At 34.7% G+C, this 27,665-nt stretch overlaps 5 protein-coding genes across 8 annotated transcripts in view; 4 read left to right on the top strand and 1 right to left on the bottom strand.

Moving 5' to 3' along the window:
• Positions 1 to 16,566, top strand: part of LOC111482667 (tubby-like F-box protein 7) — a 23,281-nt gene extending 6,715 nt beyond the window's left edge. The window contains exons 2-5 of one of the 3 annotated variants that reach the window (XM_023128564.1): positions 12,621 to 13,030; positions 13,723 to 13,810; positions 15,011 to 15,170; positions 15,728 to 16,566. In XM_023128564.1, coding sequence (XP_022984332.1) covers positions 12,674 to 13,030; positions 13,723 to 13,810; positions 15,011 to 15,170; positions 15,728 to 16,313 — 1,191 coding nt within the window. In that variant the 5' untranslated portion in view covers positions 12,621 to 12,673 and the 3' untranslated portion in view covers positions 16,314 to 16,566. Of the gene's footprint in view, positions 1 to 12,537; positions 13,031 to 13,722; positions 13,811 to 15,010; positions 15,171 to 15,727 lie in introns of those variants that run through there. The other 2 variants (XM_023128563.1, XM_023128565.1) reach the window with 2 other exon arrangements.
• On the top strand, positions 3,068 to 7,157 carry LOC111482672 (ubiquitin-conjugating enzyme E2 35). Its single transcript, XM_023128570.1, has 8 exons — positions 3,068 to 3,222; positions 3,411 to 3,438; positions 3,681 to 3,767; positions 4,259 to 4,317; positions 5,923 to 5,964; positions 6,052 to 6,125; positions 6,460 to 6,557; positions 6,913 to 7,157. Exons 1-8 carry the CDS (start codon positions 3,187 to 3,189, stop codon positions 6,948 to 6,950), a joined length of 462 nt encoding a protein of 153 aa, XP_022984338.1. The 5' UTR covers positions 3,068 to 3,186; the 3' UTR covers positions 6,951 to 7,157.
• Positions 8,389 to 12,099, bottom strand: LOC111482666 (uroporphyrinogen decarboxylase 1, chloroplastic). Its single transcript, XM_023128562.1, has 6 exons — positions 11,972 to 12,099; positions 11,737 to 11,879; positions 10,016 to 10,401; positions 9,618 to 9,902; positions 9,002 to 9,237; positions 8,389 to 8,784 (listed from the first exon to the last, which is right to left on the bottom strand). Exons 1-6 carry the CDS (start codon positions 11,995 to 11,997, stop codon positions 8,616 to 8,618), a joined length of 1,245 nt encoding a protein of 414 aa, XP_022984330.1. The 5' UTR covers positions 11,998 to 12,099; the 3' UTR covers positions 8,389 to 8,615.
• Positions 16,567 to 19,288: 2,722 nt separating the features above from the next.
• Positions 19,289 to 27,388, top strand: LOC111482668 (pathogen-related protein-like). 2 transcript variants are annotated; one of them, XM_023128567.1, is made up of 4 exons: positions 19,289 to 19,492; positions 26,280 to 26,412; positions 26,530 to 26,828; positions 27,242 to 27,388. In XM_023128567.1, the coding sequence occupies exons 1-4, from the start codon at positions 19,331 to 19,333 to the stop codon at positions 27,377 to 27,379; spliced, it is 732 nt and encodes a 243-aa protein (XP_022984335.1). In that variant the 5' UTR covers positions 19,289 to 19,330; the 3' UTR covers positions 27,380 to 27,388. The 2 variants fall into 2 exon arrangements, with proteins under 2 accessions (XP_022984335.1, XP_022984334.1); XM_023128566.1 differs by lacking the exons at positions 26,280 to 26,412; positions 26,530 to 26,828; positions 27,242 to 27,388 and adding exons at positions 19,587 to 19,719; positions 19,837 to 20,135; positions 20,300 to 20,464 and having other exon boundaries at positions 19,298 to 19,492.
• On the top strand, positions 21,844 to 23,859 carry LOC111482674 (pathogen-related protein-like). Its single transcript, XM_023128574.1, has 4 exons — positions 21,844 to 22,011; positions 22,085 to 22,217; positions 22,595 to 22,893; positions 23,532 to 23,859. Exons 1-4 carry the CDS (start codon positions 21,856 to 21,858, stop codon positions 23,682 to 23,684), a joined length of 741 nt encoding a protein of 246 aa, XP_022984342.1. The 5' UTR covers positions 21,844 to 21,855; the 3' UTR covers positions 23,685 to 23,859.
• Positions 27,389 to 27,665: the final 277 nt, after the last annotated feature.

Below are 27,665 nucleotides of genomic sequence, written 5' to 3'. Positions count from 1 at the left end.
AAAAAAAAAAAAAAAAAAAAAAAAAAAAAAAAAAAAAAAAAAAAAAAAAAAAAAAAAAAAAAAAAAAAAAAAAAAAAAAAAAAAAAAAAAAAAAAAAAACTCTAAATTTATGTTCAATGATCACTCCAAATTTTTCTCAATTGAGAAGACAAAATATCGGTACCTTGAAATAGTTTTCACTCTTAAAAATAAATCAAATCAAGATAAAATATAATTAGAAATATATATATATATACAAACTCTCAAAATTTGCATTAAGCATTATTTAATTAATTATTAGAATAATAAAATAAAATAAGAGGATAATAATTATAATTAACTCATTGTCAATTATTTCAACTTTTATAATTACAATATTAACCTTTCGAAATCTCAATTTTACACATATATCCAGAGACCGGTTGCAATAATTAACAAACGATTATTTGATTGGATTAAATATTTGTAATTGGAATAAAATATAAAATTTTTAAATAGTTATTTGTTTTTATTAATTTTCAAGTAATTAACAGAAAAAAAGTTAAATCGAAAAATAAAGAAGCAAACAAGGAATTAAAATGGTGGGCACGGTCCGTTGTCTCAAATTATTGTATAATTAATTAATTACAAAATGACAGCTGGTATTTCAGATTTGACACGTGGCCCTGTCCAAATATTAAAGTTTGACTTTATCTAAAAAATCTTATATTATATGCTTTACGTAATTTTTATAATTTTTTAATACCCAACGGAATTCTCTTCTAAAATTGGATAACTAGACCTCTTCAATCTTCTAAAGCATCACGTAATCTTCATAATTTATTTATTATTATTTTTAATTATGATATTATTTTACAGTCAAAGACATTAATCTTCACTACATGTTAATTAATTAATTAAATAAAAAGTAATTTAAAATATGTAAACCACGTGGGATCTCACAATTCATTCCTTTTTAAGGTCCAGCGTCTTTGTTCGTGGGATCTCACAATCTACTCCTTTTCGAGACTCGACGTCCTTGCTCGTGGAATCTCACAATCCACTCTCTTTTTGAGCTAGCATCCTTGCTCGTGGGATCTCACAATCTACTTCCTTTTGGGGTCCAGCGTCTTTGCTTGTGGGATCTCCCAATTCACTCTCTTTTAGGGTCTAGTGTTCTTACTTGTGGGATCTCACAATCCACTCCCTTTTGAGGCCAGCATTCTCACTAGTACACCACTCGTTGTTTGACTTTGATACCATTTGTGTAACAATCAAAGCTCACCGTTAGCAAATATTGTTTATTCGACCCAATTTGTATGACCGTAAGTCTCACGATTTTAAAACAATTTTCACACCTTTAAAAAAAATATTTGATTTATCTCTCTAACGTCTAATTCAAAAAATGTCGGTTAATTTTTAATTTAACATTAAAATTTAGATGGAAATTGAATATCCGCGTTAAATGTTTTAAATTTCACACCAGTCAAAATAAATGCCATTGACTCAGTCTCTATTGGCTGGAGAACTCACACCGAAATTCATTGCCATCGAACCGTTCATCTCCAAGGAATTCGAGAAGGCGGCTATTGATTGACGGCTGAGATACGAGATGGAGTAGCAAAACATTGTACTGGCGTGCAGGTGATAGGAGCTTCTTCCTACAATGGTGTGCTGCCGCCATAGTTCATCATTACGGTCCACATGAAACTTCAAGTGGGCTTTCAGCACACGTGTCAGTCAAGCCAACCCTATCCATTTGGATATTAACTATTTCGTTTAAATATTGTTTTTTTGTGGACTTTTTTAAAATAAAAAATCAAAAAAATACCCTTTAAAACTTTTTATAGTCAAATATATCATTAAATTTCAAAGAAGGGTCAAATATATTAATTTATGTAATTTTATTAATATCCTTTTACTTCTTAAAAAAACTAAAAATATTCCTATCTTTGAACTTAAAAATGGTATTAATAAAACTTTTGAATATCATTTTGAAACACTATTGGAAATAAGCATTTGTCGAGATAAGACTAAACTCTCTCCACAGCAAACATGTTTTAAAACTATGAGATTAACAATGATACGTAATAGATCAAAGCGGACGACATCTATTAGTGATGAGCTTTGATTCTTACATTTGGTATCAAAGTCATATATCGAATGGTGTGTTATGGAAAACGCTAGCCTCTAAGGATGTGGAAACGTACTTCTTTATAAAGGGTGTGTAAATTTTTTATTAATAAACACGTTTTAAAATCGTGAGGTTGATGACGATAAGTAACTGTCTAGATGATGAAAGTCCCACATCGGCTAATTTAGGGAATGATCATGAGTTTATAAATGTTTTTTTTCAGACCAAATATTTTTATTAATTTAGGTTAAAAAAATGTTTTTTTTTTTTTCATTAATGGAGTTGTGGGCCAAACCCGTAAATATCGGGAAGAAGATTTCTAGCGTAATATTGACGCATACACAGACTCGCGGTCATGATTCAATTATTTTTATTTTGTTTAGGATGATTTAAATGTTAATTATTCTTTCATTTTTTAAGTTAAATTATGACGCAAAAATAGAATCATTTATTTATTAAAGTTATTTAAATTATTTTTTAAATTTCTACAAGTTTTAAACTTAGGTTCTTAAAGTACAAAACAAATTTGTTAGGCTATTTTTTTCTTTTTTATTTTATTGCAATTTCTGAATATAATTATAATTAATACGACGATTTAAACCTTCAACCAAATAAAAATTATAATAAACTATAAATTCCATACTTGAAAAATATTAAAAAATTATCTTTCTCTATTTTAAATTAAATTATATGGGGATGTAAAATTTTGAAATTTAAAATTTTAAAAAAATATGTGAGACATATTATTTAATTTTAAATAAAAAATATTGATTTTTTACATCAAAATGATATATGTCTCTTACTTAATTAAAAATTATTATAAAAAAAATTAAAATGTTTTTTTTCACTTATTAGATATAAAATTAACAATTGAAAATAAAAATAAAAATGATTTGTTTCTATTAAAAAGTTTTAAATTTGTAATTAAAAAAAGAAAAAAGAAAAAAAATTATATAAAGGATTGGGCTGTGCATCAGAAACTTCTACCTTCAAAGCTAAGTCTTTATAATTTAGAGAGAGGAAAGCGTCCCTTTTCCTGTTTCTCTCTCTTCATTTCGTCTAAACCCTATCGCGAGCTCTCAATCGACCTTCAAATGGCGAACAGTAATCTTCCCCGAAGAATCATCAAGGTAACATCCCTGATCCTCTTCAAGATCTCCTTCATTTTCAACCGATGTCTTTATTCTGCTCGATTGATTACTTTGGTGAAGAAACGGTCTGGTTTTGCTGTTTGGATTTCGGATATTCTTTTAGATTTATGTGTCAGTAGAATTGGGATTGAAATTGATTTTCTCTTCCATTTTGTGAACAATCGCAGGAAACTCAGCGTCTCCTTAGTGAACCGGGTGAGTTTTGGGTGTATTTGTTGGATTATTTTCGAATATGGGGGTTGTTTGATTCCTGATCTTGTTACTGGGAGTTTTTTTTTTTTATTATTATTTTTATTTTTTTTTATTTTTATTTTTTTGGTGTGTTATTTGGGTCTTGGTTGTTGATAGATTTATTGTTTGGATTAATTCATCCGATAATTATGAAGTCGAAGTTTATTTTGATTTAGTTGATCTCGATCTTTGATATGTGATTTTAGCCCCTGGGATTAGTGCCTCGCCGTCAGAAGATAATATGCGATATTTTAACGTGATGATCCTTGGCCCGACCCAGTCACCCTATGAAGGTAAATTACTTGACAGTATGTTGTTAGGAACGTTAAATTCTTTTGAATAATTTGCTATTCCATTGTTGGTACATATGAATGGGTGTAGAACCAACTACGTATTTAAGTTACATATGAATGACTATGAAGAATGAAATGACATTCACAGTGAACGCTATGGGATTATCTTCTACTCGATGAAAAAAAAAAAGTCTTTATCTTCCCTTTTAACTTTGGTTTTCTCCTTTATGCTCTATTGTTCAACGGTAGAACGTCACTCTTCTTGGCTGCTAAACTTGGGAACATGTTGTTTACATTCTACTGAGAAGTGAATAGGTTTTATTTAGAGATGTAATCTGAATATCATTTCACTGTTTTTATTGAATAATGTTATATGTCATCTTTCATTTTGGGCTTCTTTTCTCCTGACCCTTTGTCAATTCTAAAGTTGTTAGTCCATTTCAATGTTCTTTCTACGTATATATTTGTCCTGAATCCAAAGTACTTTGCAGGAGGAGTTTTCAAGTTGGAGCTATTTTTACCCGAAGAATATCCTATGGCTGCTCCCAAGGTAGTTTGTAATTCTTTCTTTCTTAGCTTATCAGATAAACTTTTTCATTTCTTTTACCAATAGTCTTTAAAAAGTGTCATATATATATATTTTTTTGGTTTGTTTTGTTTTTCATTAAAAGCAAAAATGTATCAACAGAAGCCTCCAGTAAAAAAACATAGGGCTATTGGGGGAGCTCCAAGTACTGTTGAAGATCATTTGAGAATTTCTACCCCAAATGTGCTGTTAAAATCTCTTAAAATTTCTTATACTTACTGGGCTACTTGCTTGTATATTACTTCTTGAATTATGATTTCACTTATATCATGAGGGTGGTATAACTAAAAGTCATCAGATATTGGATCTGCCATCATCACAATATTTTTCTTCCCTTTCGTTTCTTCCCCACTCTCTCAAGGGTTTCCTGCTTGCACTGAATATAAATAAAAAAGATCAGAAGCCATCATAATTTACTTTTCATTCACAGTTTTTTCTTTTTCATGAATCATTATATTTACATCTATGATACAACTTAATCCTGGTTGATCTATGATACACATGTGAGCATATTGATATTACGTGAAGGGAGTTTTTGGTAGTTGAGGTCTTCGTGGTTGGAGATGGGGAATAGCTTATTTCATGACTTGCTTTGTCATGCCTAGCTTTGAAAGATTGAGAGGAAACATGTTTGACTGGTTCTTGCGAGAGTCCAGTTGTGTGGGATGCAATTCATGACAAAATGTTCTAGGCAATCGTTTCAAACTTCTTTTTTCTCATTTTGCATAGAAAACCAATTTTCATAAAGAAGATAGAAGAGCAAAATTAAGGAGAGGCTCACAAAAATAAGGGCCTGACAGAGATAGGAAAAGCAACACTCACATTTACTAAATGGACCCCAGTGCATCCCCCAAACTTGTACTTCAGTTAGACTACTGTTTTCTTTTCCTGTTCCTATAAAATAAATAAAACTAATTTTTTATTCTTGGAGTTCCTATTATTAATTTTTTAGAATGTACCTAGTGATGTAAGTATGGCTGTTACTTTTTTTTTTACTCGACTTACGTATGAAAAGTTATTTGTTCTTTTGATTGGACTTTCATGTGAGTGAAGAAACTGTTGTTTAAGGATTTAATGATCTGCTCCATGCCGATGACACTTCAATTATCATTATTACTTATTTTTTGTAGTACATGTAATCATGTATTAAGTAGATGTGGTTGTTTATCTGGTTGATTTTACCTTGTTTTGTGTCAAACCTGTTGGGGGATGGGGGTTTGCATGAAGCAATTGGCACTCATTACACATAATTTAACTAATTCAACTTGAGTGGTTGATCTTCATGCCTTTTGCATACTGTTCTTATAAACAGAAAACTGATCCACTCATAAAAGAGATGTAAAACAACGGAAATGTTTTAACAGCGTTGGACAATTTTTTTTTTTAAGGTTTACGGTATTGCCTTTTGATGTCCTAGGACTGAAGATTCTGTATCTAGTACGCTAGGTGGTCCTGTTGGAACTTATCATAACTTGTTTTGATTGCCTCCCACTACCATCATTTTCCCTTCGTCTGTTTCCATCTTCATTGAAATATTTTTATCTTTGCGTGATTATTTTTGTGGTGCAGGTTCGATTTCTCACAAAGATTTATCATCCAAATATTGATAAGGTACGCGCCTATTGTCATAATTGTTATCGCCGTCCCCACCAACGTGCTGCAGTTTCATTATTGATGGTGTGATTGTTTGTAATTTAGCTTGGGAGGATATGCCTTGATATTCTGAAAGACAAATGGAGTCCAGCTCTACAGATACGAACTGTACTTTTGAGGTATTATAATGTTAGGTGTGATTTTTCAGTGACTGCATATTAAATTTGAACATTTTGCATGGTCTTTTTTTCATTTGATTAATTCAAGGAAATACAGATCTGAAAATTTTACCACCATGCACATTTTATGTAGCACATTGGTTTAGAGAGCTTTAGTTGTTTTTCTAGGACTTTCCCCAACTGCGGTCATTTCCTTCGTAAATTTATCTTCAATAGTTCAAGTTGAAGAAATTCAATTACCACTGGCATCCATTTCTTCTCCTCTTCCTTCTGCGTCCCTTTTCTATGAACATTTTTTTTAGTAACAGTCACTTTCTCTATCACTTTCTGTCAGTATTCAAGCTCTTCTGAGTGCTCCAAACCCAGATGATCCACTTTCCGAGAACATTGCCAAACATTGGAAATCGAATGAGGTCGAAGCTGTTGAAACAGGTGAGTTGGTCTAGACCATTGCTTTTGTTACAACTTTTTGATCCTGAGTTTAAGCTTTGTTTCAGTTTGGTTCTTATGTTTTTAAAAGCTCTATATCTTTAGCTTTTGATTAAATCTGGTTTAAGACTGGATAGGCTAAGTGGTATGTGAATGGGGTAAGACGAGATATCATGAGATGATAGTTGATTCTGTCGGCGGAGAGGGACTGGGTGTTGTTTGAGTTTAAAGCTAATGAATCGAGTCGAGTCGGGTTTAGAATGTTGCCACTCCTTGCACTAGAAGTAATGTAAAATTGTAGCTTAATTTGTGATGTAGCCTCTGACTGACACACCATTTTGTGGTTGGATGTTCTCAGCAAAGGAATGGACTCGATTATACGCAAGTGGTGCTTAAAGAAGGGAAACTGCGGAAGCCTTTTATCTCTTCGGTTTTTAATAACATGAATGTGCCATTTGCTGTGGATTTTAATGAAAAAATCTGGAAGAATTTAGTGTCAAAATTGTAACTGTCTCTATAATTGTGCGTCTTTTGGCAGGAGTCTGTACCCCCATACTATGTATGATCATTGATTAGATGGAATACCTTCTTCTAAGTTCAATATCTCCTAAAATTGTAAGCCCCTAATTTTTCAAGAATGTTTTAATTATTAACTAAAAAAACTGGAAATACATTAACAACTTCATGCACTAAAATTAATATAAAGAACTACTTTCAAACTCCGGTTAATAAATGCTATTTAAACGACGTTTAGGAGGTTTATTAAACCATTCTTGCTCAACGTCGTCCATAAATCTTGTTTGATTTGTTTGATACTAGTTTGACATTTTAAAGGCTAGTGCTAGAGTTGGTTCAAACTCAAAGCATCTCAACTTGTTGAGCTATGAGGTCTTCAAGCAACATTGGAACGAACGCAATCACATACAACATACTTGACAAAATAATAAAGTTATCCTGTCTGAAAACAGTGAGCCTTAACTCTTTCCCTTTGTTGATGGCCATTTCATTGTTTCTCTTTCAAGACTTCTTTGATGAGAGGTATACCCTCTTTTATAGGGGTCAATGTTGGAATACTTCTCTTCTTTGCAAATGATGGAACTACATTGGAAATTATTCACAATGATGAGAAATGTATCATTGTTTTTGCTCTCTTTTCTATCCCATTCCACATTGGTTGGTGAGGAAAAAGTGTGAAAACGTCTCCCTAACAAACATGTTCTAAAATCGTAAGGCTAACAACGATACGTAATGGGTCAAAACGGATAATATCCTAGCGGTGAGCTTGGACTATTACAAATTGTATAAGAGCTAGGCACCAAGCGTGTTAATAAGGAAGTTGGACCCCCAAGGGGAGTGGATTGTGAGATCTCACATCGATTGAAGAGGAGAACGAAACATTTCTTATAAATGTGTGGAAACATTTTCGTAATAGATAAAACTGTGAAGTTGACGATGATATGTGCTAACCGTATGAGAAGGCCCTAAGAGAGGGAGGGGTGTCCCACCTAGGGAAAAAAGGAAACAAGAAAGGAAATGTCCCACCAAGGGAAAAAAGGAAACAATAAAGGAAACAAGATAAGGGTCCTTGAGAGAGAGAGAGAGAGAGAGAGAGAGAGAGAGAGAGGGATCCCACCAAGGGGCAAAAGGAAGCAAGATAAGGGTCCTTGAGAGAGGGATCCCACTAAGGGGCAAAAGGAAAACAAGATAAGGGTCCTAGAGAGTGAGAGGGAGAGAGAGAGGGATCCCACTAAGAGGAAAAGGAAAACAAGCAAAGGGTCCTTGAGAGAGAGAGAGGGATCCCACTAAAGGAAAAAGGAAAACAAGATGAGAGTTCTTGAGAAAGAGAGTCTATTGCTTCAAAGTTCTGAGGATTTCATTACAAATGATACATAATTTCACAAAGAGGTTACAAAAACAAAAATCACTTAAACAGGCCAACCCTTGAGCATGTACAGATCACAGATCACAGAAATGTTAAATCAAATGTCTGTGCTACCTCCAACAGGGTTATAAAATCTCAACCAATTCTAAACAAAGGGATTGAGTATTGCTCTACCTCAACTATGCTACCAATTTGTGTTCTTGGGCTGCCAAATCTTGAGACAGAGTATCAAAGTTCAAACTTCTAGCAACATCGAAGAAATGTGCGACTGCTTCTTCTGGTGTACCGACAAGGACGCCGTGCCCGAGGTTTAGAATGTGTCCTCTTGGTCCTGCACATCTCACAACCCTACAAACAAACCCATATGTAGCAAATACCAAGGTTTAAAATGTGTCTGTGCTACCTCCATTCTTAGCTAGTTACCATTATTTTGTCACACAGCTTGTACGGTTCTTCCTTAAAAAAGGTTACATAGGCAGGTAAATAACAAGAACTGAATTCTCCTGGAACAGAAATAATAGGTATGCCATGAACAAGGAAAAATGCAGGAAGCTCAATGACAAACCTTTGAATTTCTTCAGATAGAGCAGGAAGAGTAGAAAACAGATAAGCAGGGTCAACATTTCCTTGTACACTGATATCAGCTCCTAATCTCTTCCTTCCGTCAGCCATGTCTACTGTCCAGTCAAGCCCGATAACGTCGACTCCTGTTCCTTTCATTCGCTCTAGAAGACCGCCATTTCCATTGATGTAGAGAACAAGTGGTGTTTCAGGGCACTTGCTCCTTACTGTACTCACAATCTGCCAAAAAAGATCCCCAATGATGAATAAGAATAAGAGATAATGATTGGCTAGTAGTTACCGATATTGCTACTGTGAGATCCCACATCGGTTGGGGAGGAGAACGAAACATTCTTTATAAAGATGTAGAAACCTCTCACTAACAGACGCGTTTTAAAAACCTTGAAGGGAAGCCTGAAAGGGAAAGTCCAAAGAAAACAATATCTACTAGGGGTGGGCTTGAGCCATTACTGACATTTTAGAGATTCGGCATTTTATGTTAAGCTGAAAATGGCGAATAAGGTGAGGTCGTCAAAGAAAGGGACGTGTTGGTTTTCTTTGAACTGAGCTCTCTCTGCTTGAAAATTGGTCAGCTAAAGAAAGGGGAAAAGACAGCTTACCTTCTGAATATACGGCTTTGACCAGGATTCCCACATATCAGGTGGCAACTGTCCACCCCATGAGTCAAATATTTGTATGCAATGAGCTCCATGTTCTATTTGGAAAACAATATATTCTGATATTGCCTGTGTCAAATGAGAGAGGAGAGTCTTCAACACATGTGGTGCTGTGTGGCACATTCTCTTAATCGTCGTATACGTTCGTGTCGTACCACCTTCCACAATATACGTTGCAATCGTCCAAGGAGCTCCTACAAAACCCAAGACAGCAGCACTGCCTTCAACCTATACAAAAGGAACAAACCAAAAAAAGTGACATCAAAATTGTTTTCTATCATCTTGGCAATACAAAATATTGTAATTTTTCTTTATAAGCATGAGAATGTGACAAAACATACCTCCTTGCGTAGCAGTTTAAGTGACTCCCCCACAAAGTTGAGTTTCTCAAGGTCAAGGGGATGAAGAGCTTTCAATCCCTCTTCGGAGCGAATAGGCGAGTGAATAATAGGGCCTCGTACGTCTTCTATGTCAAAAGGAACGCCAAATGCCGGTAGAGGGGTTAGGATGTCGGAAAAAATTATAACTCCATCAGGATGGAAAGCCTCCCAAGGCTGCAATGAAATTTCTACAATGAGATCAGTTGTTTCTGATCTCTCTCTGAAAGATGGATATTTCTCTGCAAGTTTTCTGTAAACGGCCATATACCTTCCTGCTTGACGCATCATCCATGCTGGTGGGCGACTAACAGGATCCCCTCTTGCTGCCTTTACCAAGAGTGGAGGATCTGATAAAAATATTCACTGAAAAGTGAAAATAAGCACCATCCATAATTTAGAATTCAAATGCAAGGAAAGAACTGCAATGTTGAACGCAAACATAACTATGTTCGAGATATAATAAAATAAAGCGGCCGTTTGGTTGCTGTAATTTAATATTTAGTCCTGTGATGAGAAGAGGGGGTCGTCTTACCTAATATCTCTAGGCTTATGATATAATGGTAATGAGTTTTGGTTACTTATTGTAACAGTCTAAACCTATCGTCAGCAGATATTGTCTTCTTTGGACTTTTCCTTCCGAGGTTCCCCTCAAGATTTTAAAATGCATCTATTAGGAATTCTATTAGGAAGAGGTTTCTACACCCTTATAAGGAATGTTTCGTTCCCCACTCCAACTGAGGTGGGATCTCACAATCCACCTCCTTGGGGGCCCAACGTCCTCCCTCGCATACCGGGCCTTCAACCGATGTGAAATCTCACAATCCATCCCATTTGGGGGCCCAATGTCCTCACTCGCACACCACCCGGTGTCTGACTTTGATACCAATTGTAATAGCACAAGTCCATCGCTAGCAGATATTGTCCTCTTTGGGCTTCCCCTCAAGGTTTTTAAAATACGTATGCTAGGGAGAGATTTCCACACCCTTATAAAGAATACTTTATTCTCACAATCCACCCTCATTCGGGTCCCAGCATCCTCGCTGACACTCGTTTCCCTCTACAATCGATGTGGGATCTCACAATCCACCCCTTTTTCCAATTTCGTTGGCATTCATTCCTCTTTCCAATCAACATGGGATCTCACCATTCTTCTTTCGCTGCAATGTTTCTTAAGTTCAAGTTCAATCCCATCTGGTTGCCACTTGCCAAGCCTTACACGTCAAAGAAGCCTATACATCATCCTAACATTTTGGCATTGGTTTACAACGCTTGTAAATGCTCGAGTCATCCAACAACTCCCCCATTATAACAACACCCTCCAACCGCATGTTCATAGCTCTAGTTGAGATTGTGTATAAGCCCATATCAACAATATGCTGCGTGCTGGACAGTTCAACCACTCAACAGACAGTTAAAAAAAAGTCTAGTAACCACGAACAATAAAATTCATTCCAAATTTCCATTTCATTAGGTCAACACAAATCCAGCCTCACACTAAACCATAAAACTCCATATTCAAGACTTAAACAATCCACACAAACTATGAATCTTCATACACAAAAAAACAGACAAGAAGCTCTCAAGACTACCACATCTCTCAATGCAAAACACAGAGACTAATCCAATTCAAAATTAACAGTAATTAAAACGGAGAACAAGCACATGAACAAACTAAAGCATACCAGATAAGGAAGATGAACAAGTAACAGAGATAAGTTTATCGGAGACCCGTCTCCTGGAAACAAGCAATTTAAAGGAATTAGAGGATTTGAGGCCCGAGTGGACTAAAAAACTCGAAGATTTCCATCCCAAGGAGGTGCAAACACTGCAAAAATAGGATCAAAATGCTTATCGCAAAGCAACTACATAGAAAAAGAAAAAGAAAGCACAAGAAATTGACAAAACAGAATGGCTAACCTGGCCGGCGATGCCAAACTACTCATTTCGAAAGAGAAAAATAGAAGATTAAGGATGAACGCAGACCCTTCTTCTCCGATGCGTTCCTTATCCCTCAGCTACAATTTTTCATACTTATTTGATATATTTTACACCATTTTCTTCCATTAAATATGAGATAAAAGTCGATAATTCGATCCAAATTTTTTACTTTTAATCTAAAATTTATGTTTTCACCGACATTCTGATTTAAAAATAAATATATTTTATTTCAGTATATAGTTTTTTTTTTTTTTTTTTTTTAAATAGGGATGAATTTGGTCAACTAAAAATTTATTTTATTTTAATACATAAATGTTATTTTAAAATTCAACCTATGGAAAAAAATATATATTATTAAAGTTTTAATTTATTTATAATAAAATAGTCTTTAACTTATTAATATGGGCCGAGTCGTGAGAGTGGAAAAGCCCAACTGTCGCAATCTAAAAACGTTAAACTCACAGAGCTGTCCTCAACGCCTCATCGCATCTTCCGCGTTTCTTTCATTTACCTTTCCTCACAGCCCTGTTTCTTTATCACCTCTCCCTTTCCCCACTCTTTCTCTTTCTCTCGCCGCGGTTTCCCTTCTCATCTTCTTCCCCGTGCTTTCTCTCTCTAAACAACTGCCCTCTCTCTCTCTCTTCTTTCACCATGTGAGGCTAAGCCATAAAACCCACTGTCATGTCTCTTCGCAGATCGTTTCTCTCTCGGAAGTTTTCTTCCAAGTCATCGTTTAGAGATCCGAATGGTGTAGAGGGAATTGTTCGAGTGGCCGTGTCGGAGGTCGAAGGTGCCTCCGGTCAGCCCGGCGGGACTGACGGCGACTTGATGCAGGGTGAGTCTTCTTGGTCTTCTATGCTACCGGAGCTTCTCCGGGAGATTATTCAGCGGGTTGAGGCTTCTGAGGACGGTTGGCCCAACCGCCAAAACGTTGTTTCCTGTGCTTGTGTCTGTAAACGCTGGCGGGATATTACTAAGGAGATCGCCAGGGGTACCCCTCATTCCGGGAAGATTACTTTCCCTTCTTGCCTCAAACAGGTATTTCGTCGGAGTTTTTATCCGTATTTGTCAAGATTGTTGTTTTTGTTGATGAAATTGTATGCGAGTTGTCGTCGTATGAACATTTTTCTTCTTTGCGTTCATGTGATCATTGTTTTTCTATCTTTTGCGTGTATTCGGTTTTTGATTATTTGATTTACTTCTCGAATTTAATCTGCGTGGTATTTGAGATCGATTGATTAGATTTCATAACGCAGCGTGATTCTTTAGTTTTTGAAAATGTGCGGGGTTGTGGTTATGCTCGTGATTTCCATATGGATCTTGAAGAATTTTCCGGTTAAGATTAATGATAAACATTCTGTACATTGATTGCGTGCAGTTAAATAATGTCGAGAATTCTATTTGTTGTGGATGGGACAATTCAAGAATTTTGTTCTATTGAATGGTTAATGACATGTGCTTGTTGCATTGATGTACCGAAATGGAAATTAATTCTTAACTTTAAGGCTAGCCTAAATCTAAATTACTTCTGAATTATCAAATTTATAATGCAAGTTCTTGATGCGTTAGTGATTCTTTTGAATCTTGTCCAAAAGCATTTTCTTATGAGTTGTTGGAAGAAAACGTTAGTGTGTTTTGAATCCTGATGGACATTGATTTTATGGTAATCTTTTTGGTACAAATTTAATGTCTGAATGATCATCTAAACGTGTTGTTAATGTCTAATGCAGCCTGGACCAAGCGATCTTCCACATCAATGTCTTATAAAACGGAACAAGAAGACTTCAACGTTTTACCTTTACCTTGCCCTTACACCATGTGAGTAACTTTTGGTGTATTTATTCTATTTGTAAAGGAAAAGGGTAACTGCACTGAGATTGGAGTGAAGTATCATATTTCATGCTATATAACTTGGAATGAATGGCTTACATACGAGCATTTATGTTGTCTCCTAACTTACGTAAGGCGAAAGAGATTTATTTTGTTCAGTCAAATTTATTGGTCTCTGCTCCTCCCCTTGATTCACCATGAAATAACTGAAGAGAACTACATTTTGTTTTCCAAGACACGAACATGATTGAAATTAATACGAATTTAAAAAATTGTTAAAGTGGGTGCAGCTCTTTCTAAAAACTGCACAGTTACCCAACATAGATAATTTGATGGAGTGATATATCTTCTATTGAGTGTGGGCACGGGATCACATTTTGATTTGAACAATTCATATCATAGTTTTTGTTAATTAGTGAAACAACGTGAGCATTCGTTTGGGTTTTATGGTTGAAATACAACTGATGAGTATGAAGGTATTGAGAATGTAACATTCAGGCCTTGGTGAACTTTGTTATCGTCCTGTTTTTTAAATGATTTTGACTTTTCTTGTTTTCTTATTCACTCGTTATGATTCTTTATTCCTCTGTTTATTCTGAAGGCCTGGTCAAATTTTGAAGTGTTTCTGGTCATCTAAACCAGGGTTCTTCGAGGCTGGCATGGACTATCAGAGAGGCTTATGATTAACTTCAGTTAGGATTGATAACTTGGGATTAATTTCTCTCCTTCCCACACATGCACGCACATATGAATCGTTAGTTGAATTTATGAGAAATATTTACTTTTCTAACCTGAACATAGTTTAACTGGTTTAGACTTTGTAACTTAAGACCAAAAGGTCGGAAATCTGAATTTCCACCAAGAGAAAAATATCAACTTTTCTGTTGTTCTTTTCCAACATCAATTTTCTTTTGCAAAGTATGACATAAAGATTATCAACTATGGATTTTAGTCATAAGTTCATGAGTTTAACAAACCAAAAGATTTATTTCAATGTTATAGTTTATACATATGGCTCTTCGCATTTAAACTGCAATTTGTGTACTGTGTACATCTTGGTTGCCATAGATGACTGACAGGACTTGCTTCTCTCTCCTTTTTTTTTTTTTTTTCATCTCAACATATGTATCTTACGTAACTGTTGTTTGTCATTGCACATTAGTAATATGGAACTTTTTGTATGTGGAGCTCATTTAAGGGTTATTTCCCCTACTCCAGCATTTACAGATAAGGGAAAGTTCCTCTTAGCTGCACGGAGATATAGGCATGGAGCTCATACTGAGTATATAATATCTCTTGATGCTGAAGAATTATCACAAGGAAACAATGCATATGTGGGCAAGTTAAGGTAAGATATTGTTGTTGAGAGAAATCTTGTTGGAACAAATTGTTTGTTTTGGTGCTTGCTCTTTGCAATCCTTAGTTTTTACACTAGGATACAAGTTTAAACATAATTACGATTGTTTTGAGGTACTAATTTAAAGGGAAACTTCCTGAACAAGAGGCTTAAAAAGAGTTCTTCCAGTTGGAATGTGTATTTTATGACTTGAGAGAACTCCCAATGTAATCTACCTATATCGAAAACATTATCTTATATTGATTGAGCCACAGTACAAAATACGGTTCTTGCTGAAAGAGAAGCCATGTAAGATGGTTTGCAAAGAACTGCTTGATGCTGCCATGAGTTTACTTACTCTAGATAGTTTAAACCTAAATTAGGGAGAGATCAGTAGTTAAGAAATCTTTATTCTTTTTTTCCCTTTTCAGTAATATGTGCAAAATTATTTCATTGTTAGCTTTGTAAAATTGCAGCTTGAGTGTTCTTGGTACAATTTTTAAAAGTAGCATGTTTTTTCCTTAATAACATGCACTAAGTCGATACCCCATTTTCTGATCACTTTGCAGCTCCGATTTTCTTGGCACCAATTTTACTATTTATGATAGCCAACCACCACATAATGGTGCAAAGCCATCGAGCAGTAAATCGAGCCGCCGCTTTGCAAGCAAGCAAATCAGCCCACAAGTGTCTGCAGGTAACTTTGAGGTTGGGCAAGTCTCCTACAAATTTAATCTTTTGAAATCAAGAGGTCCGAGGAGAATGATGTGCTCTCTGAAGTGCCCAGTATCAGAAGAATCTGTAACCAGCAAACCCTGCGAGAACTTGATGATGAAGAAATCTGCGTCTTTTTCTCCCTCATCAGGGTCGACAATCTTACGAAACAAGGCTCCTAGGTGGCATGAGCACCTGCAATGCTGGTGCTTGAATTTTCACGGTCGGGTGACAGTAGCATCTGTTAAAAACTTTCAACTTGTTGCTAGTATTGACCATAGCCAGCCAGGAGGAGGTAAAGGGGACGAAGAAACAGTCCTACTACAGTTCGGAAAGGTAGGCGACGATACCTTTACTATGGATTATAGACAGCCATTATCAGCTTTCCAGGCTTTCGCCATTTGCCTTACGAGCTTCGGCACGAAGTTGGCATGCGAGTAGTAGTGTTAGTATATTGTGTACCAAAATTTGTTTACTTAAGAAAACGGTGGCTCTATTGAGACAGGCTTTCCTCTGTACATGGTGCTATTATGGTGGAATTGTGACCACTTAAAAATTCAAGTTCAGAGCAACAAAACAATATTGTGTGGTGCTAGCAAGCGCTATGGCTTCTCTAAATCTCTATGTATATGTGATATATATATATATATATAAATTACGAAGGATGAGAATTGTTGATTCATCCCAATGTTTAGGTATTGCTGCAGTTGTATTTCAACACTCATGCCCAATCCATTCATTTTATACCCTTTTTTTGGGACTCTTTCTTCATCATCTTGTTACCTTGGTTTGTTCTTTTTGTTTGCTTTTATGATGAAAATGGCAGTAAGATTATGCCTTTTAGTTTTATACTGTTATAGAACAATGCTATTTTTATAACCCCATCTCTCCAACAGGGCTTTTGAAGCCATTTTATTGGAGAAAAAGCCTTGCTTTTGGGGACACTTATCATCACATCTTTGGTGTATGGTTTGAAAATTCAAGTCATTTTATTGTTTTTGTTAATTCAAGTCATTTTAAAAATTTTGAGAGGAAACTTGAAAGAAGAATCTCAAGGTAGATAATATATGCTAGTGGAGGGTTTGAACAATTATAAATGATATCAGAGCTAGATACTGAGTAATGTGCCAACAAGGAGGCTAAGCCCTCAAGGGGGTGGACACGAGGTGGTGTGCTAGTAAAAATGTGGGGCTCCAAAGGGGATTGTGAGATCCCATATTGGTTAGGGAAAAGAACGATGTAGGGAGAAAAATGAAACATTCTTTATAAAAAGTGTGGAAACTTTTTGGGCTTGAGTTGTTACGGTTTAAAAAGCAATTGCCATAGTCCACCCAGACCTCGGTATAGGTAACAGCGTCGGTTTTTGTTTTCTTTCAACTGATTCAATTGCTAAATTTCGATCAAACTCTCTATTTTTCATGATTAGATCGAATCGATTAGTTGATTCAATTGTAGACGCTGCTGTTGAACTTTGAACTTGTTCGCATTGACACAATGTCCATATTTTACAATCTCACCATTGAAGAAAATTGGAGGTTTGAGGAGACTATTATGGTGTGCTTCCCTGCTTTTTCTTCAATGGATTAGCTATTGGAAATAGTATATATATCTTTCCTCTGACGAAAAGAGTTTTATGCAGTTTCAAAAATGGTAAAGTAGAAATAACATATTCTTGTTTCTTTAAACTTAAGACGACTTCTAAAGGTATCTTCTAGGCTTGAACGGAGCAGAATGAGGCATTTGTTTTAGATAGATGAGACTCTGGTATAGGAAATACTTGTACATGTATCTCAACTCCTTTGCTGTGTAAAGGAGATACTTCTATCTGAGAAATTTTAATGGCCCAATTTTGCTTTAGTGATTGGTTCTGTAGTAACGGCCCACTGCCGGTAAATATTGTCTGTTTCGGCCCGTTACGCATCTCTGTCCGCCTCACGGTTTTAAAACGCATCTACTAAGAAGAGGTTTTCACCCCCTTATAAGGAATGCTTCGTTCTCTTTCTCTAACCAATGTGGGATCTCACAATCCATCTCACTTGGGGGCCAACATCCTCGCTAGCATATCGCCCGGTGTTTAGTTCTGATTCCCTTTGTAACAGCCCAAATCCACTGCTAATAGATATTACCCTTTTTGGCCCGTTATGCATCGTCGTCAATCTCACGGTTTTAAGACGCGTCTATTAGGGAGAGGTTTTCATGTCTTATAGGAGATGTTTCGCTCTCCTCTCCATACCCATAGGCTTAATTGAAGAACTGAAAACCGGTATGGTTTCGGACAGTTAATTCTACTTCCTTCAATTCTTATCTTTCATTATTACATTCATTCATACTCCTCTTCGATGTTTACACTCATCACTTGCTGTTCTTTATCCTGCAGTCAATGTAAATCCGTTTGATGAGCCCCATTCTTGCAAGTAACAGACATGTTTGTATATCTCTTGTTCCTTCGAGTTGAAAAACCTTTTATTGTTATCAACAATATGTAAACATTAAAAGATTATTGTTATTATTCTTTTACTTATTAAGTAATTCTCTGTTATATTCTTTTCAATTCTTATAAATTCATTTACATTGAATTAGCTATTTCAGCCTCTACCAAGCTTGGCACAGTTGAAGGAGGCATTCTTCAAGATTACAATGTAGCTGATGTTTCCTTAGTCATTGTTGGCCCCGTCACTATTCAAGTTAAGTGCTCTTAGAAGCACTTCAAGACAAGTAAGTAACGTGATCATATCGTAAGAGATATAGAAAAATTTTGAGACCATCATATGCTAAATCTAAATTTCAAATCCTAAACATGTAGCGTTACAATCTTGACCATGATTATTAAGATATCAAATTCTCATTTATTATATTCAATCTCAAGTAGACACGTCTTTGATAACATTGTCGTTATTGCAAGAACATTATCTTTATATGAACATAAGGACATGTCTTATCGGTTTAAAATCATTTAAAATTGTACAACTATAGGTGCATCTAATCAAAATTAACACTTATTGATTTATGAAACATTTCCTACAACAATAATTAACTCATATATTTGTTTTAAACACTATGATCTTACCAAATTCATTCACATGAAAATAATTCAAATATACAACACCTGAATAATCATCAAGTATTCGTTTTCTAGTTCATTGTCTACAATGATTGCCAATTTATTTTTTTATTACTCTTGAGGCATCTTACCTTATGTGGCGCATATCAACCAATCCAGATTGATTTAGCATCTTTCTATGTATAATTGGTTAAAGATTTTAGTTTGTAAAGGGAAAAAATTGATAATCTGAATGAAACACCAGAGGGATACGGCTACTTCTCAAATTCTTCAAAACTTTTCTTTGGCTGAAACAAAGCCCTGCTTACTGTATTATCTTTTTGGTTCCTTTGGCTGATATAGTCTTTATAAGACCCTCAAAGAACTCCTTTGTTTGAATGCAGGCAAAATAGAGTTGATGAAAATGAGCACTGAAGGGAGCAAAATTGATACCCATAGTGTTCTTCCTGACAAGTATAGAGCTAACTTGCATTTGGAGGATCCTACTGTTCAATGGAGGTATGGGAAGCTTCCCACTTATGAAAGTGCTAACCAGCTCTTTGAAGAGGGCCGAACCAAGGTTTTTTTTTTTTTTTCTTCCTCTTTCGTACAAAGAAAACTTTCTTCTCTTTCAAATCTCGTGTGTAATTTAAGTTGTTTTTGTTTATGATTAGGTGTGGCCAAAGGGATCTCTGGAAGAAACAGTGCAAAATGCTGTGAAATCATGGCAAGTGGAGATTAACAACAAGGCTAGATTACAAGATTTCAAGACCATAAACCCTGAAAAATTCAAGTTTTTTGTCAATGGTAAACAGTGTTTTATGATGAAGGATTTGCCCACTGGAACGATTAGGTCAAAACTGACTACTAATAACAAAGTTTATCCTAAATTGATACCACAAAATTTAGCCTTTTGATATGCAGGAAGAGAGGGGCTGTCAGGAGAAGAAGTGCTGGGGGACGGAAGCTTCAATGCCATGCTGAAGAGTTCTCTACCAGATGAGTATAAGTTTTACAAAGCAGCGGAAGAGACTCATGAATCTGCTCATAATGACTTCAAAACATGTTTTCCAAGAGGGTTTGCATGGGAAGTCATAGAGGTTTATTCTCCTCCTCCTTTGATTGCCTACAAGTTTAGGCATTGGGGTTTCTTTGAAGGTCCTTACAAATCCCATTCCCCTACTGGTGAAATGGTTCAATTCTACGGCATGGGAGTTCTCAAGGTAACGTCGAGATTCAATAACGCCCTTTCTTATCAAACATATTCATATTTTACGTCACGATAAAAAAACTGTTCATTTCATTTTCTACTCTGATCAACTAATCTGAATCATGAAATAAACTTATGGCCTTAAAAAATTATTATGTAATGATGATATTTGTGCAGGTAGATTCATCGATGAAGATTGAAGAAGTTCATGTTTACTTTGATCCAACAGAGCTATTTGGAGGTCTTTTAAAGGGCAAAAGAACAGCTTCTGAATCAAAAACTGCACATTCATCTGCCTCTGCCTGCCCACTCTTCAATCTCCAGAAATAGTTCCAAAAACAAGTCTAGATTTAACAAGTCTAGATCGTTAAGTTCGAGTTTGTTAAGTCTGTGTATGTCAAATCTATGTTTTGTGTGTTTGTATTGTACAAAAAATAAAGTGAGTTTGGTAAACCTATGTTGGTTGTTTGAATCCTTTGTAACCCGATATTGCTTCCTCTCAAGAATTTAAAATGCGTCAATTGGAGAGAAGTTTCCATACCTTTATAAGAATGATTCGTTTCCTTTTCCGACCGATGTGAGATCTCATAGTATGGAAGTACTAAACCATGATTTTATGCGGAATCTCATGCATGTTGTGAGCAAAGATTACTTGTCTTTATATTATTGTATAGACATGTACTTACAAAAATGATCGAGAGTCCTATTTCTTCTCATGGTTCAACTACATGAGGTTGTACTAGTCTACACGTTGGCCTAGGGTTTACGAAGATAGCGTAATCACTTGGTAGGTTCATGTACATGTGTGTAGACTGGGAGTAGAAAAATGTTATGGATCCATATCCATCTAGGACTGAAATTTTAAAGTCGTAACAGACATAATTTTAGATCTTATTAAACATCAAACCAGTGTTGCATGTGTTTGTATTCCAGTTAATGTTCTATTAATTAGTTATATAATTAATACTTTATTTAATTTTTAGAATAGTAATAAATAAATAATTAATTGAGTTATACCGTTCAATATTTATTAACTTACTTCAATGTATACTTAATTGTATTAATAGTTACCTACAATAAAAATTATAATTGAATTAATATTAATTATGGATTATATATTTGATTCAAATATATCTTCTAATGCTCGTACATGTTCATTTTACCTTTATTCTCTTACATTTGTGATATATAATTTCTCAAATCTTCTCACCAAATTAAATAAACATATTTAGTTTAACTATGTTAGATTGTTGAATAACTTTTTTTAAACACAATTGGTTCGGTATCAGAGCCAGACATTGAATGATGTGTCAGTCTTCTCGTTGTTCCCTGAAAGGGGTAGACACGAGGCGGTGTGCCAGTAAGGACGTTGGCCCCAAAGATGGTGGATTTTGGGGCGGTCCCACATCGATTGGAGGAAGGAAAGAGTGTCAGCGAGGACGCTGAGCCCTGAAGGGAGGTGGATTGTGATGTCCCACATTGGTTGGGAGGAGAAACATAACACCCTTTAGAAGGGTGTAGAAACCTTCCCTTAATAGACGCGTTTTAAAGCCTTGAGGGGAAGCCCAAAGAGGACAATATCTGCTAGCAGTGAATTTGGGTCGTTATTTTTATTTCGAACATCAATTAATGAATTTTAAACCTCAAACCAAATTGTATACATTAGTCCTATAAAATGCCCCATAACTTTGCTACTAGGTTCATCATCACAGCTTCCAATTTGGTTGAAGGAAATGGAATCCATAAACATGAGCTCTGAGGAAGCCATTATGGGTCCTGAAAAGCACAGATTTCCCTTACATTTGGAGGCTCCAAAGGTTCAATGGAGGATGGGAAAGCCCCCAAATTATGAAGCTGCTAACAAGCTCTTTGAACATGGAAGAACAAAGGTTCTCTTTTTTCATTTCTTCTCTGCCAGATCTAATATCATCTTTGTTTCTTAATTTGTTTTGTTCGTGGTAGGTTTGGCCGAAAGGAGCTCTCGAAGAAACCGTGCAGAATATCGTAAAATCAATGCACACCGAGTTAGCTTACATGACAAGATCACAAGATTTCAAGACCATAAACCCTAAAAAATTTGTAGTTTATATCAATGGTAATGCTAATTTCTTAATATGTTTCAATTTATGTGATATCCCACCTGATTGGGGAGGAGAACGAAACACCCTTTGTAAGCATGTGAAGACCTTTCCGTAGCAAACACGTTTTAAAAACCTTAAGGAGAAGCCCGAAAGGAAAAGTTCAAACAGGACAATATCTGCTAGCGGTGAACTTGGGCCGTTACAGAAAGTATGAAAACTCGAATTTAAATACGGAGGAATTAGTTTAAATCATCTCCCCATATTGTCGGTCTAAGTCGGGTCTAAAATATCATAAAATTAACCTAACTCGACTCACAAAAGCCACTAATTACTCGTAATTAATGGATGATTAAAGGATGAATTAGTGAATTTCTTGTCTTTGGTAGTGTAGGAAGAGAGGGGCTCTCAGGTGAAGAAGCAGTGAGGCTTGGAAGCTTCAATGCAATGCTGAAGAGCTCTCTACCAGAGGAATTCCATTACTTCAAAGCAAAGGAAGAGACATTTGAATCAACTCATAATGACTTTAAGACATGTTTTCCAAGAGGGTTTGCATGGGAACTTCTTGAGGTTTTTTCTCCTCCTCCTTTGGTTGCTTTCAAGTTTAGGCATTGGGGTTTCTTTGAAGGGCCCTATAAAGCTCATTCCCCTACTCGTGAAATGGTCGAGTTCTTCGGCATGGGAACTGTCAAGGTAACGTCGAGATTCAATAACGACCCTTCTTGTCAAATGTATCCCTATACATATTTAATGTCACGCTCATGAATGTTCGGGTCAGTTTGTGCACTTATCGACTAATTTGATCATAACATAATGACAATCGAACTCTAACAGCCAAAGTCCACTACTAGTAGATATTATCTTCTTTTGATTTTCCCTCCCAGACTTTCCCTCAAGGTTTTTAAAACGTGTCTGCTAGGGAGAGGTTTCCACACTCATATAAAAAATGTTTCGTTCTCCTCTCCAACCGATGTGGGATCTCACAATCCACCCCCTTTCAGGTCCTAATGTCCTCGCTGACATTCGTTCCCTCTCCAATCAATGTGGGACCCACTAATCTACACTCCTTTGGGACCCAGTGTCCTTTCTTGCACACCGCATCGTGTCCAGTGGCATATCGCTCAGTGTCTGGCTCTGATATAATTTTTGTAACAGTCCAAGTCTACCGAAAGTAGATATTGTCTTTTTTAGACTTTCCATTTCGGACTTCCACACCCTTGTAAAAGATATTTCACTCTTCTCTCCAACCAAGGTAGGATCTCACATGAGCTTACGACGTTCTAAATCCCTTCATTTAAAGATTATATTAATAACGATATTTATGTGCACAGGTAGATTCATCATGGAAGGTTGAAGAAGTTCATGTGTTCTTTGATCCAGCAGAGCTATTTGGAAGTCTTTTGAAAGGCAAAAAAACAGCTTCTGAATCCAAAACTGCTGATTCATCTGCCTCTGCCTGCCAACTCTTCAATCAACCAAAATAGCTCCACAAACACAAACACAAACACAAACACAACCAAAGTTGGTCTGAAATAAAATGTGTAATGTTATGTTATAATGTTTTTGGATTCAGTTCTTACGTTGTTATGTTTTTTAACTGTACCCTTTTTCTGTCAGTTCTTATTACATATGAATGATAATAAGTTGTTCTTGGTATCATGTTTAGTTTGTTGGGGAAATTTTTTTATTACAAATTAGAAACCGTTGTGAAAAAAAAAAAAAAAAATATATTATATAAGGGTAAAACGGACTTTTAATCCAGTTGTAATAATGAACGAACTATAAAAGATCGACTAGCATGTATGGATTATATCGAGTTAATAAATAAAATTAATTAATTAAAGAGTTTATTTAATTATTTAATTAAAATCTTTTATTTAGACACTAAAATTATTTTTGGGAGTATTTTGATAATTTTTCTATTAAAGAATATTTTTGTTAGATTTATGAAGGCGGAAGGATAATATTGTAATTTTAAATAAATTTTTTAAAATAAATAACAAAATTCATAATTTTTTTAAAAATATTATAGGATGATGAAAAAGAAAGAGAAGGAAAGAAAAAAAAACTACTACAAATCTCATTAATAATTGAAATATTATCATAATATTTTCCATTAATATAGATTAAAATATTATCATAATATCTTCCATAAATAGTTAGAATATTATTAATATTATTATTGTACTCATTTATTTTAATATATATATATATATTAAAATAAAGACTCAAAACTAATTTACTATTTAACATTTATATTTTTATTAAGATAGTTTGAAATATTATTAAATTTATTAAGATGGTTTCGTGGAATTAATTATAGTGGAACAAAATAAGTACAATCCATCTTTAATAAATAATCAATAAATAAATTTAAATAAATAATAGACTATTATTATTCAAAAACTAATACTTCAACTAAATTATTTAATTGAATAAATTAATTAGTTCATTGATTAATAGTTTTAATGCACAATTTTTTTAGAGTGGTTGAAGGAATTAAGTAAATATATCAATCATACACTCAATATATATTAACCTACCATATATTAATATTAATTATTAAAGCATTATTATCAATAAACTAACATATATATTTTTATCAATTATAAATTTAATAAAAAGTAAAATTAATTAAAATAACATAAATAAAATCTAGAAAACATGATATATATATATATATATATATGAGAAATATGAAAAAAAATTTAAACGTGGGACCACTACAGACGTAACATGGGAAATGAATTCATGGCTACTTTGAAATTAAATAATAATAATAATAATAATATTTGATAATTCAATTAATATATATTTTTTTAATTAATTCAATTATATTTTTAAATGAGATGGAAAAAAAGGAAAAATATTAAATCTAAATTACTTATGTTTTTTTATCAAAATAAAATAAAATAAAATCTAAAATAACTAATTATGAATGTAAAAAAACAATGGATCATAAATTTTAAACATATATATTAAAAATTATAGAATTATTGAATTCATTATTAATGTGTATTAAAAGAGTTTAAAAAGTCAAGGTCATAAGTCAACTTGTTTTTATTTATGTGGCCCAAGTGTGGGTTTTTGTTCTTTATATCTCTATAATTGTGTCAAACTAAATAATTTTTTTTTAGGTTAAATTAGAAGAATTTTCATTTTTAATAGATTATAAATTTTTGAATAATTGATTTTAAGCGTATTAAAAATTTTAAAATTTGAAATATATTAATAAAATATAATAAATCTTTAATTTTATCGGAAAAAACATCTGGAAACCCTAATTGGAGTTCAACTTCAATAAAACTCAACTTATATGGTTTGACTTTATGTCATGGTAATTTGAATAACTTAAAACTCTGCTACTAAGTAGAAATTTCTATCCCTTATAAGAAATGTTTAGTTTTCTCACAATCCACTACTCTTAAGGGATCAATGTTCTCGTTGACACACTGTTTCGTGTCTAGTTTTTATATAATTTGTAATAGCATGAGGCTACCACTAACAAATATTGTCAATTTTGGCCCGTTACGTATCACCATCGAACGTGGATTGTGAGATTCCACATTGGTTGGAGAAGTGTGAAAATATCTCCTTAACATAGGCGTTTTAAAACAGTGTGATTGACGACCATACCTAACGGGTCAAAACGGACAGCCTCAAACTGTTACGTAACTTCATGAAGGTATAAATTTCATAGGCTGTCCCCACAGGGGGAGTCACATCCCCTCTTGCATTTGTGTATAAAACCTCATAAGTGGCCACTATGAATCTCCACCATTGACTCCTAGTTTGGTGGAAGAAGGAAACTAAACAATGGAAGGCATTAACAACATCACTAAGGGAACCTCCATAGGAACCCATGGTGTTCTTCCCGACAAGTTCAGAGCTAACCTGCATTTGGAGGCTCCCACTGTTCAATGGAGGTATGGGAAGCCTCCTACTTATGAATCTGCCAACAAGCTCTTTGAAGAGGGCCAATCCAAGGTTTTTTTTCCTTTTCTCTTTTGTAAAAAAAAAAAAAAAGAGTTATCTTTCAAATCTCGTGTGTAATTTAAGTTGTTTTTGTTTATGATTAGGTGTGGCCAAAAGGATCTCTGGAAGAAACAGTGCAAAATGCTGTGAAATCATGGCAAGTGGAGATTAACAACAAGGCTAGATTACAAGATTTCAAGACCATAAACACTGAAAAATTCAAGTTTTTTGTCAATGGTAAACAGTGTTTTTTGATGAAGGATTTGCCCACTGGAACGATTAGGTCAAAACTGACTACTAATAACAAAGTTTATCCTAAATTGATACCACAAAATTTACCCTTTTGATATGCAGGAAGAGAGGGGCTGTCAGGAGAAGAAGTGCTGGGGGACGGAAGCTTCAATGCATTGCTGAAGAGTTCTCTACCAGATGAGCATAAGTTTTACAAAGCAGAGGAAGAGACTCATGAATCTGCTCATAATGACTTCAAAACATGTTTTCCAAGAGGGTTTGCATGGGAAGTCATAGAGGTTTATTCTCCTCCTCCTTTGATTGCCTACAAGTTTAGGCATTGGGGTTTCTTTGAAGGTCCTTACAAATCCTATTCCCCTACTGGTGAAATGGTTCAATTCTATGGCATGGGAGTTCTCAAGGTAAAGTCGACATTTATTGAAGTTTTTGTATCAAACATATCTCTATACATGTTTAATGTTAGGCTCACGAGTATTCGTGAATCATCAAATAATTGTTGGGTTATGGAATTTACTATATGGGTAAAAGGTTATTATATCCGATAAAACGGTTGAATAAACAAGAGTCTTTGTAGATGAAAGGCACAAAGTTGTTGTTATAGGGAATAGTGACGTTTTTATTAGCTTTTATTATTTCAGTTTTAGAATCACGTGAATGCTTTAGTCAATATTTCTCTTTGCATTTTCTCTCTCTTGTTCCCGTCTAGATCGAATGTGTGCGATGTTGTGCGATCCTAACAACAGTGACGTGATTCTCTTCCTTTTTATTTTTTTACCCGCCTCATTACTTTGCCAATGATATGATATTTGGACAGGTAGATTCATCAATGAAGGTTGAAGAAGCTCATTTTTACTTTGATCCAGCTGAGCTATTTGGAAGTCTTTTAAAGGGCAAAAAAACTGCTGCTTCATTTATTATCTCTGGCTGCCCATTCTCTGATGCCCAGAAGTAGTTCAAAAGAACACAAAAATGATGGTCGTTTTATCTTTATATTAAGAATAAAGAACTTTGCAACAATATCCATTTGCTTAGCTCAGCTGTTTCTTAGCAGTTCTTACGTTGTTATGTTTGTTAATTGTACCCTTTTCTGTCGGTTGGTTGGTTCTTATTAAATATGAATAATAGTAAGTTGTTTATTAACGGGAAATCAATTACTGCTAAGCAAATATTGTTATTTTTAAACTTTTCCTTCCAAACTTTCTCTCAAGTTTTTGAAACGCGTATTCTAGAGAGAAGTT

This window comes from Cucurbita maxima, unplaced genomic scaffold (assembly GCF_002738345.1).
Source record: "Cucurbita maxima cultivar Rimu unplaced genomic scaffold, Cmax_1.0 Cma_Scf00008, whole genome shotgun sequence".
NCBI classification, from domain to species: Eukaryota; Viridiplantae; Streptophyta; class Magnoliopsida; order Cucurbitales; family Cucurbitaceae; genus Cucurbita; species Cucurbita maxima.
This window is presented reverse-complemented; position numbering and strand designations above follow the sequence as displayed.

Coding starts and splice junctions, on each gene's coding strand:
- LOC111482674 (XM_023128574.1), top strand. CDS start 21,856: ATGGAATCCATAAACATGAGCTCTGAGGAAGCCATTATGGGTCCTGAA. Junction 22,012..22,084: donor TTGAACATGGAAGAACAAAG/GTTCTCTTTTTT, acceptor TGTTCGTGGTAG/GTTTGGCCGAAAGGAGCTCT. Junction 22,894..23,531: donor TCGGCATGGGAACTGTCAAG/GTAACGTCGAGA, acceptor TTATGTGCACAG/GTAGATTCATCATGGAAGGT.
- LOC111482672 (XM_023128570.1), top strand. CDS start 3,187: ATGGCGAACAGTAATCTTCCCCGAAGAATCATCAAG. Junction 3,768..4,258: donor GACCCAGTCACCCTATGAAG/GTAAATTACTTG, acceptor AGTACTTTGCAG/GAGGAGTTTTCAAGTTGGAG. Junction 4,318..5,922: donor ATCCTATGGCTGCTCCCAAG/GTAGTTTGTAAT, acceptor TTTGTGGTGCAG/GTTCGATTTCTCACAAAGAT.
- LOC111482668 (XM_023128566.1), top strand. CDS start 19,331: ATGAAAATGAGCACTGAAGGGAGCAAAATTGATACCCATAGTGTTCTT. Junction 19,720..19,836: donor ATTCAAGTTTTTTGTCAATG/GTAAACAGTGTT, acceptor TTTGATATGCAG/GAAGAGAGGGGCTGTCAGGA. Junction 20,136..20,299: donor ACGGCATGGGAGTTCTCAAG/GTAACGTCGAGA, acceptor ATATTTGTGCAG/GTAGATTCATCGATGAAGAT.
- LOC111482666 (XM_023128562.1), bottom strand. CDS start 11,997: ATGAGTAGTTTGGCATCGCCGGCCAG. Junction 11,880..11,971: donor AGTTTGGCATCGCCGGCCAG/GTTAGCCATTCT, acceptor CTATTTTTGCAG/TGTTTGCACCTCCTTGGGAT. Junction 9,903..10,015: donor TTAAACTGCTACGCAAGGAG/GTATGTTTTGTC, acceptor CCTTTTGTATAG/GTTGAAGGCAGTGCTGCTGT.